At 39.7% G+C, this 11,143-nt stretch overlaps 1 protein-coding gene across 2 annotated transcripts in view; it reads left to right on the top strand.

The window, feature by feature from the left end:
* Positions 1-1,908: 1,908 nt before the first annotated feature.
* Positions 1,909-11,143, top strand: part of LOC113654017 (pseudouridine 5'-phosphatase) — a 24,942-nt gene continuing 15,707 nt past the window's right edge. The window contains exons 1-3 of one of the 2 annotated variants that reach the window (XM_027163969.2): positions 1,909-2,277; positions 4,530-4,748; positions 5,516-5,745. In XM_027163969.2, the coding sequence (XP_027019770.2) occupies positions 2,220-2,277; positions 4,530-4,748; positions 5,516-5,745 (507 nt within the window). In that variant the 5' untranslated portion in view covers positions 1,909-2,219. The remainder of the gene's footprint in view (positions 2,278-4,529; positions 4,749-5,515; positions 5,746-11,143) is intronic. The other variant, XM_027163954.2, reaches the window with a different exon arrangement.

Here is an 11,143-nt window from a genome sequence, read left to right on the forward strand (position 1 = left end):
TTTTTTTCTTCTCTTAATCTTCAACAAGTCAGCATCCATAACAATGTATTTATTTATTAATGTACAATACATAGCTTATCAATCCATATCTAATCAATTGTGAAGTATCCAGGAAACAGGTTAGATCCTTTTATTACTTGAAAACGTCAAGTATAGCTTTCCTAGAATTTATATATTAACGGATTGAAATGTTGCTTTTACTTGGTCCCTTAAATAACTTGATATTTTTGTGACGTTTGTTTACAAACATATCCGTAGGCATAAGGTTCAAGCTTTCAGACATCCATGTCTTTTTGCTATTATAAGCTGTAAATTATCGTCTGAATAAATCGCAGCGTTAGCATTTGACAGGTTCATATGTGAAAGCAGTCATTTTCTGTCTGTTTTTTTCTTTCATCAAGTGATGATGATCAAGGTGTTTTTCTTTTCATTAAGATTCGATTCATGCCTATTTTAATGAGCCATTGTGATCCTTATATTCTGCTGGTCAGGTATTAAAGACCCATTTACTCTCAAACACACACACACACACACACACACACACACACACACACACACACACACACACACACACACACACACACACGTTTGTTTTATGAGAACCTACCTAGACCTAAATCTAACTCTAAACTTAAACTCTGTTACCACAAATAAACCTTTGAGCACTTTTAGTTTGATTCAATAATCATCACAAACATAACTTTATCTTCCCAACCCATTATCACTCCATCATTCCTCTGCTTCAAACCCTATTTCCTCCACTCCATCACTCCTTTTTTTCTCTACACCATCACTCCTTTTTTTGCTCCACAGTATTTTTGTTATTTTTCCTCACCTGCACTTCACCAGTCAATCTTTCCTCCACTCCTCCATTCCTCTGAACTATCACTCTATTTTCCCTCCAATTCACCATTCCTCCACATCATAACTCCATCTTTCCTCCACTCCAACATTCCTCTTCCCCATCACTCCATCTTTCCTCCACTCCAACATTCCTCTTCGCCATCTCTCCATCTTTCCTCCATTTCACCATTACGCTGCACCATCACTCCATCATCTGAATACTCTGCACCACCACTCCATCTTTCCTCCACTGCATCACTCACATGCAGTGCTGCATTTCTGCATTATCTATCACAGCCTCCCCAATTAGATGTAGAATCCAGAGCCTCATTAGTTACTCCATGTAGGACGATTCCTCCCGTTCCCCAGACGTAGCCATTCCCCCTCCCTCGACCCATTAATGAGACACACTCCGTTTACACTGCGCTCCCAATTACCCAGCGGAAACGTGATGAAGTACAGAATGGGGTCTGTCAGGTTTGTTGGCAGATCTTCAGAAAAAAAAAAAACTTTTCCCCTGACCGTGACGCAACCAGGGGAATTATGAGTAGGTGAGCGTGACACAGAGCATCTGCTGACCGAGTTACACATCAGCGTCAGAGCAGAACCCTGAAAGCACAACACAAGCTCCATGTTTTCTTCCATTACAGTGAGGAAATTAGCAGGTATCTGTTTAGGCCTCAAGTGGAAAGAGCTTAATGTCCTCGGTGGATAAGCCCCTGATTATGGATGAAGAGTTGGGTGTTTGTGCTAGGAAATGATTAACAATAATTATTACAGAAAGCTGACTAACACTCATTTATGTTTATATATAAATATTAATTAAGACTGAATAGACTGAACAGCCCAGCAATTATATATACATTTTTGAACAATCTCACAATCTTATTATGCAGGTATTTAATCTATGTATTGTATATATGCATTAAAAATAAACAAACAAAACAAACAACAACAAAAAATTCGTTTAGCATTTTATGTATTTGAGATATTCAGTTTCCTGCTTTAAGGGGACTGCTGCAACTACATTTCCCATAATCCACTGCGGAAAAAAGGTTGGACGACTGAAAGTATCTCAGTGTTTCGTATAGAGTTTTAGTACTGTTTAAACCTAGACAATTTTTTTAACTTAAATGGTTAGGTTATAGGATTTATAAGAAAACCGCAATGACCTAGTATGCATTGATTTGTTACTATTCATCCAATTGACAACAAATTATAGGTTAAACTAGACATTTTTTCGATCCGCGTTAAGTTTTGTTTGGCCAACACATTTTCGCTACAATGGATCTCGCGCGCATTTCCTAAGAGCTTGTATACGATTAGAACCGCTCCTAGGTTTTTGTGCGTGAAAAAACAAAGTTTACTGCTTTACAATGGCGTCTTATAAACCTGTCTCGCATGTGCTTTTCGACATGGACGGGTTGTTGTTAGGTGGGTGAAGTGTTTGTTTAGTTTCTGTGTTTTTGACGCCGTGTATTTGGGCTGTATCCTAAATGACTCACTACGTCCTGAACACGTGCACTACGTCCCTTATGACGTCACCATATCTAGTGCACTCTAGTGTCTGGTGTCTAATAGGAATCAATATTGGATTCAGCCTAGAATTTCTGTACTGGTTAAAATAGGTTCCATAGGTTCTCTTTACCAGGTTGGAGGGGGGGGGAGGGGGGGGAGAGAGAGAGAGAGAGAGAGAGAGAGAGAGTGTGTGTGTGTGTGTGTGTGTGTGTGTGTGTGTGTGTGTGTGTGTGTGTGTGTGTGTGTGTGTGTGTGCCTGCCTGCCTGCCTGCCTGCCTAATGGTTAAGGTGCTGGATTACCAATCAGAAGGTGGTGAGTTCAATTCCCAGATCCACCAGGCTGCTGTTGCTGGGCCCCTGAGCAAGGCCCTTAACCCTCAATTTCTCAGTTGTCAGTAATTTAAAATGAGATAAAATGTAAGTCGATCTGGATAAGGGCATCTGCCAAATGCTGGAAATGTAAATGTAAATAGGTTTACCAGGTTAGTGTGTGTGTGTTTGTGTGTGTGTGTGTTTGTGTGTGTGCGTGTGTGCGTGTGTGTGTGTGCGTGTGTGTGTGTGTGAATAACACTTCATATATGCAGTGTAAGTGTGCCACAGGGACATGCACTGATGGATGTCCTCTGCCATTTTTGCCCTTAAACTGTACATGTGCTGTCTTGGCTGATGTGTATAATAATTGTATTTCATTTAGGCTACAGGTGGCACACAGAGTAAAGTCATTTGCCCAGAGTGCAGTTGCGTGTCCTGTCACTGGGGTCTTGCCCTAGCCTGGGCCGTTTTCCAAGAACTGCTTCGGTGAGCCACAAGAGTAATATAGCGAATGATCAATGGGTTTGAGTGGGCGAGAGGAGAACCTTTGGTGCAGTACATGGGGTGTGTGTGGATTTCACCTCAGCAGTGTGTGCTGAGTCTTTTCAAGGGGAAGCAACTAGAAGCAGTTAGAAGTCACCAGATGACATCTCGGAATAATCTGCATATTAGTTGACTCATCGTGGTCTTTTGTGTATCAAAAGGTGTTACGTGAAGAAGAATGTTTGTTTTTTAAGACACCCAAGTTTGATTAGAATATACTATTTAGAAATATATAATATATAAATATATTTATGTAATACTGCAAAAGACTATCAAGAAGGCAGGCAAAAACACACACAGGAAATGGATACCAAGGAAAATGGTTTTAGTAAAAATTGACTTGCTTATGGTTTAAAATGGAGAGCAAAGACATGTGAGAGAAAAACTATGGTGATTGGTGATTAGTCATTAGGAACAATTGGCTAATGATTAGTTGTTGGGGAAAATGGAACTCATTGATTGCTTGTTAGGAACATTTGTGATAAATGATTAGTCATCAGGGACAATAGTGATAAGTGATTTGTCTTTGGGAGTACTGGTGGTCAGTGATTGGTCTTTGGGATCAATGGGTAATAATTGGGAATAATGCTGATCAGTGATTGTTTGGTGAGATCTGTGGTGATCAGCGATCGGTTGGTGAGATCTGTGGTGATCAGCGATCGGTTGGTGAGAACTCTGGTGATCAGTGATCGGTTGGTGAGAACTGTGGTGATCATTGATTGGTTGGTGAGAACTGTGGTGATCTCTGATTTGTTGGTGAGAACTGTGGTGATCAGTGATTGGTTGGTGAGAGCTGTGGTGATCAGTGATTGGTTGGTGAGAACTCTGTTGATCAGTGATTGGTTGGTGAGAACTCTGGTGATCAGTGATTGGTTGGTGAGAGCTGTGGTGATCAGTGATTGGTTGTTGGGACAGTCATTACTTTCTGTGTGAAAGAGTCGCTATGTTTCTTCCTAGGCTCTGTTTTTAAATAAAGTTACTTGATGGATCTAAAAAGTCCTCATACATAACAGTATTGTGCCACTGTAAACTTCTTTAGCCTAATTGCTATTTTTTAATAACAATATAAAGTTAAAGGACATACAAAAATGAACAATTGTTTTGTTTAACCTGTGTAAACCTTTAAAAAAATTCGTAAATAGCTTTTTAAGACAAAACGTAATCAACTCTTGTTAATTCAGTAACTTTTCAGTTTTCCTGTTGATGGTCTGTAGTTAAATTTGAAAAACTGTGGTTTGTTTTTCCTTCTTGACACCTTGTCTTTTACAATATCATCAGCAAGGTTTATCGACCATGTTTCTCTTACTCTGCAGATACAGAGAGGTTATACACACAGTCGTTCCAGGAGATCTGTGATCGCTTTGGGAAATTATACACCTGGGAGATCAAGTCCACCGTGATGGGAAAGAAGTCATTGGATGCAGCCAGGATCATCCGAGACTCTCTGGAGCTGCCCATGACGAGCGAGGAGTTGCTGGAAGAGAGCAGAGCAATTCAGGAACGTCTTTTCCCCTCTGCTTCCCTGATGCCAGGTACTTGACAGGAGATTTTTTTTTTCTTTGCTAATGGCTGGAAGGATATGAATTCAAATCCCTGTACAACCATAGAGCCATTTTTAGCCACGTGAGCGAGACCTTTAACCATCACTGCTCAGCTAGATGCTTCACGTTGGATAAAAATGAATAAATGTAAATGGAATGTAAATGCGACATGGTCTTTCTTCCCTTCTTGCTTTCAGGATCTCATCCACCGCTTCGCAATTATACATGCCGAGAACCTCGCATTTGATGAATGAATGTAAAACCAGCCCAATCGGAGAGGCTGCTGAAATAATTGGGAAAGGTCATGACAATCGCTGATTCTAGTGCTCGTGCTTTCTTAATTAGCTCTTAACTAACTTTTGATAAAGCGCTGTGCGTTATGCAGAGCGCTTTCGTGCTCCAGCAGCCACTTTGACCTTTTCTGCGATTTTGGGCAGGCACCCTATAGCTAGCCGATTTTACCTTTTGTTCATCGAGCATGAAATTCAGAGGAAGAAAAAAAATAAAGGGACTCCGTGACCGGTCTAGGCTAATGTGTATTCCAAGAACATTGGGGCAGAACAAAGGAATGCGGTGCTTCTTAAAAAGCCATCGTCATCAGTTCAGTGTATATGATAATCAAACATGAGTCAAAGAGCCCTTCTGATTAAGTGACAGTTTTCAAATCCATTCGGATCAGACGGCATCTGTTTAGGGCCTCCGGTGTCCGTCCTGATCGTCTCGGTTCTAACAGCACACATCTCCATTTCAATCACTAGGTGTGGAGAATCTGGTCACACATCTCCACAAGCACAAAATCCCCATCGCCGTGGCCACCAGCTCCGCCGGTGTGACCTTCGAGATGAAGACAAGCCGCCATAAAGACTTCTTCAGCTTGTTCAGTCATGTCGTTCTTGGAGATGACCCAGAAGTGAAAAACGGGAAGCCTCAGCCCGACTCCTTCCTGGTGTGCGCGAGCAGGTTCGACCCCCCAGCTAATCCAGAACAGGTATGACATTCACAACAATCACAATAATTTAAATCTATCTCACAGCCTAGCTGCTTTCTCGATTCTGTCCAGTCACAAGGTGCGGATTTATCTATCACAGTAGCTCTGTCCGAGTTTCCCACTGCAAGACAAATAACAGGTTTATACCGAGGCATGTACTCATTCTAACACATTGCTGTTTCTATACTAACAATTAATTCACAGGGCTTTGTTTAGCAGATGTAGTATATTATTTCGTCTTAATAATAAACAGATTTAAAACGTGTTATATTAAACTGAAAAAAACCCAGAAGTCTAATCTACAGTAAGTGTTTAAATGCAAAGGTTTCCTGAACTTTTTTGGAAGGAGGCTCCGATATTGTAATAGTAATAAACTCTGGTTAAACACAATTCTGGGATATCTAGTTTTTATGTTACAAACTGCTCAGACTTATTAAACCATAGCTTAATGTTCTTATTTGCAAATTTGTGCTGTCAATATAACCTTTTAAAATACACCATTTAACCTGAGCAGGTATCGTTATCTTTCACAGGTTTTTAAACTTTTTTGGCCTTTTTAAATTTGTCGAGGTGTTGGTCAGACGTTTTGCTGATATCTGGCTTCTGCTAATTTTTCAGTGTCTGATTAGATTGTATTTTCAAATTACGTTTGCACACCCCTTTGGGACAAAATGAAGATAACAAAGCTCGGATTTATACCAACATTATTTTCTGAAAATTATTATTATTATACTTATTATTATTATTATTATTATTATTATTATTATTATTATTATTATCTGATCTGTCTCTTGTACTTGGGCCTATTTAAGATGGGCCTATCTGTTTTTCTGTTAATTTTCTGATGGTTAATGGTTCTGATTAGCATCTTTTTGTGTGACTTTTATTTTAAACTTGGAAAGTAAATTGAAGTCATGGTTTATTTAGAAAAACATGGGGGATATAAACTTTTAACTCATAATTACTCTCGTTCAAATGTCATTATGAACTCAGTACAGCTACATTCTCACATAGCAGTGGTGAAGAAATGAAGAAATCAGACTGAATTTAGCAGTAAGACAAAATTGTTTTTAAATTGTTTAGTCGACTTTTGGTAAAGTAAACAGATTCAGTGCTTTATTTCTAATTACAACTGACTTGATTTTCTCACCGTCTCATCTGTAATAACGAGCCCACCATTTTAAGGCAACACTCCAACACAAGAGCAGAATTTGTTGAAGGTAATTGGTTAAAGTTTAGTGGTTGTGTTGTTTAATTTAGCCCACTACATGGGTAACTTGGGGGGGGGGGGGGGCTGCTGATTTATTCTGCTCGGAGCCTCTATTTTTCTGTTTTATTTTTCTAATTGCCTTGTATAAATGCGCTAAGAAAGTCTGACAGGAAAGTCATCTGCAGATGGGGATTAACAAGACACACGTTTCAATTTACAATGCTGTAAAACCCAATAAAAAAAGGAAAAATTCACCACCGTGAGAGGAGTAAAAGAGAGCAATAACTGTAACAGTAATGTCAAACTCGTTCCCTCTCTCTCTCTCGCCGTCTTTATGATAATTATGTCATAGTAACACGTAATAATTCAACATTCATCTGCTGCAAAACTTTGTGACACTGAGTCCAGTTCAGAGGAAAAGATCTGCTAGCAATATATTTCTCTCAGAATTGGCTCACTTGAGGTATTCAGACCAACTGAGTTTTCACCACAGATTTCTAAGCTAACGCTTTTAAAATGTTACTGCTTCAAGTTCTTTTTATTACCATGTAAGAAAAAATGGAAACAGAATTCATTAAACTAGCTGTGTGCTAAGAAATGAGACTTCTCAATGGCTAAATCGTTTCAGGATTCTCAAGTATATTCAATCATTTCTGTTTCTAGTACAGTGCTGCATTTTCTTTCTTTTTTTTTCAATGCCCAACTTCAGTATCTCATTTTCAGAGCACAGATTTTTATCAGACTTTCCACCACAGATCATTCAGGCTAAACAAGCTTGCTACACACATGCTAAACTAGCCAGTTAGTCAGCTTATGTAATGGCAGTTTGATATATTTCTACATGTTTTCTCTTAAGGGGGGCACGGTGGCTTAGTGGGTAGCACGTTCGCCTCACACCTCCATGGTCGGGGTTCGATTCCCACCTCCGCCTTGTGTGTGCGGAGTTTGCATGTTCTCCCCGTGCCTCGGGGGTTTCCTCCGGGTACTCCGGTTTCCTCCCCCAGTCCAAAGACATGCATGGTAGGTTAGGTTGATTGGCATCTCTGGAAAATTGTCCGTAGTGTGTGAATGTGTGAGTGAATGAGAGTGTGTGTGCCCTGCGATGGGTTGGCACTCCGTCCAGGGTGTATCCTGCCTTGATGCCCGATGACGCCTGGGATAGGCACAGGCTCCCCGTGACCCGAGAAGTTCGGATAAAGCGGAAAAAAATGAGTGAGTGAGTGAGTTTTCTCTTAAGTAAACTAAGAAATATATGGTACTGAAATGATATTTGTGTTTTCCTTTGACAGATTTGATTTAATTTGCTATCTTTGTAGCTCTGTGCTAGCAATACAGGCAGTATAATACAATACAGACAGTATAATACAATACAGACAGTATAATACAATACAGTAGAAAATAGTACAGTTAAATAGTATTTAGAAAATTAAAATGGTTAACTGTCCTGATAATTCCCTGATGTTAGTAAACAGCTCTTAGGTGTGTTAGAGGTTCATAAATACAGAGGCAAGTTTTCCCAATATAGCAAATATTGTCTTATTCTTATTCTAGCATAGCATACAGTCGTATAAGCTGGTCGGTGGGAGTAGGCTACAGTGCCACAATACCATAAGCACACTGAGTTGAGGAGATATTAAGCAATCGGTTATTCTACAGAACTTGATGGATGTTATTTTTCTGTATTAAACAGTGGTAGCTCAGTGGTGTGAGGTGAATGCTACCTATCTTGAAGGTCTAGTGTTCAAATCCCAGAATTTCCAAGTGCCCCCAAGTTGGTTTCTTAAGCAGTCCATCAACCAAGGGAGTGGAAGTGTAAAATTTAAATACTATATAGTAATGCTTGGACTTTTCCACTCTTCATCTGTCCAGTGCCTCAGTTTCCCATTCATGGATGACTGAAGTGGAACCCGATGAGATCTCCTGCTGTAGCCTGTCCATGACAAGGTTCTGTTTTCTGAGATGCTTTCTCCACAGCACAGTTGTTATGAGTGGTAGAGGTCACTTAGAGTGGTTAGACTAGCCATTTTCCTTTGAGGTCTCTCATAAATATTTACATCATTTAGCAGACACCCTTATCCAGAGCGACTTACATTTTTATCTAATTTGTTTTTATACAATTGAGCAATTGAGGGTTAAGGGCCTTGCACAGGGTCCCAGCAGTGGCAGTTTGGTGGATGTAGGAATCGAACTCACAACCTTCCGATTGGTAGCCCAACATTTTAACCACTAGGATACCACATCCCTGTTGCAGGCGATCAGCGGTTTCTTTACTTAATAAACCAGCCCATCTAGCACAACCATGCTATCGACAAAAATCTGAAGAGAAGCGTGTAGAATATTTATAAACATTTTTCTTTTTAAACAAAAAAAACTGTTAACAGAATAATGCCGTAATCTACGGCATACCTGTAGTGAATAATGAAGATGGCATAGGACTGTGAGAGAAAAAGGAGTAGCACACTGTGTAGTTTTGTACATTTATAATGTTCTTGGTCAACAGGTTTTTGGCAAATTGCTCATTTCCTCTTAATTGTGCAGTTTTCTTTATGTTTGTAGCAGTGTGAACTGTCATCTTTAACTCGATAAAAAGTGTAGCCCTCTTTATGCCACTTTGTTCTTTCTGCCATTAGTGAGTCTTTTGCATCAGTGTAGATGTTCTGTGAAAGAGAGAGAGAGAGAGAGTGTGTGTGTGTGTGTGTGTGTGTGTGTGTGTGTGTGTGTGTGTGTGTGTGTGTGTGTGTGTGTGTGCGCAAATGTTCATAACTAACCACTTATTGAGAAAGGGAAAGAGAGACAGAGAGAGATTGTTGAGGTTTAATAAATCTTTTTTGTTACAGGTATACATCACCAAAAATATCTCCGGATAGATAAAATTAAAAATCAACAGACCGTCATCAATTACATATGAAACATCACTGACACACCAAATGTCAAAAAACACATCTTATCATTTATATGACCATAATATACATATTCTGCATGTAGCTTTCCAGCTACCAGACTCCTTAAAGATCCTTTCAGCATCAGTACTAACCAGTTGCAGTCCCTTATTCTTCTGTTATTCATAACACTTTCCTTCTAGCTAAAGAAAACCCTGTACTTCACTCTTCCAATAAATCATTGTTTCGTGGCAATTCCACCTCGAGTTCCTGAAAACCAACAATTAACTTATGCTTTAAAAGATCTTCCGGTCTTCTAAATCTTAAAATGCTCAAAATCTTCTACCCTTCCATAGAACCTACAATTTCAACCCACTACTGTATTCAAATAAGCCACATATCTGTCCATAGTTACTGCCTCATAAATAATCCTCCACTGTAGATCAGCTGTTCGCATTTCCACCAGATGTTTACACATGGTCCTTGAACTTCAAAAATCCAGACCATCCTAGAAACCTTTTGCCTTCGGAGTAAGTCTGGATATATTACTTTCTTAGATGAGGTTCTAAAATATGTTGACTGTCTTGAAAGATAAGGTTGAACCCACAACTTCACCTTCTTGCTTCTTATTTATAACAACAGAACTTTTAATTCTTGGAAATTCCTGCTCACTTCTCATGTCTGGCAAGTGTCGCTTTCTGATGTACTTCTTATAACCACTTGTTAATGTGTTATAAAACTCCTCCTCCAATTTAAGCCTTTTGCTGTAAGGCAGGAAGACTTCAGGCCTGTCACCACTTTAAGGGCCTCCACCAATCTCCACCTAACTCTATCCAAGGCATGGGGTGAGCTCAGACAAACTAAACTCCCCTCCTTATTAAAAAGAGATGTCTGTCCAATTTAAGATCACCTTCTGCTGATTCACTCTTGCAGTCTAGTCCAAGTCCAAGTCAAGTTCTTTTGGTACAAGAACCTTGATTCTTCTTGTATTCTTAAAGTACAGATGCAACTCCTTACATCCACCAAGGCTGCTCCTTCCTGGACAGGGTGATAAAGTCCTGCCATATAAATCTAATGCTCTCCACTCCACAAGAAGTCCACGACTTCTTTGTTTATTGGGTCTCATAAAACAGTTTATCAGGTGGCTCCATGACTATAGTGGATAACCTGGTTGTGTACAGCCAGAGGCCTCATTCTGTACGGCAACTGTGGTAATAACCTCTTCTATTTAGACAATCAAGCAGATACCTTCAGCATTCCCTCCCAGAATGCCTTAAATTTTCACCCTCCTCTACCCCTTCCACGACAA

The sequence above is a fragment of the Tachysurus fulvidraco genome, chromosome 18 (assembly GCF_022655615.1).
Source record: "Tachysurus fulvidraco isolate hzauxx_2018 chromosome 18, HZAU_PFXX_2.0, whole genome shotgun sequence".
In the NCBI taxonomy this organism is placed as follows: Eukaryota; Metazoa; Chordata; class Actinopteri; order Siluriformes; family Bagridae; genus Tachysurus; species Tachysurus fulvidraco.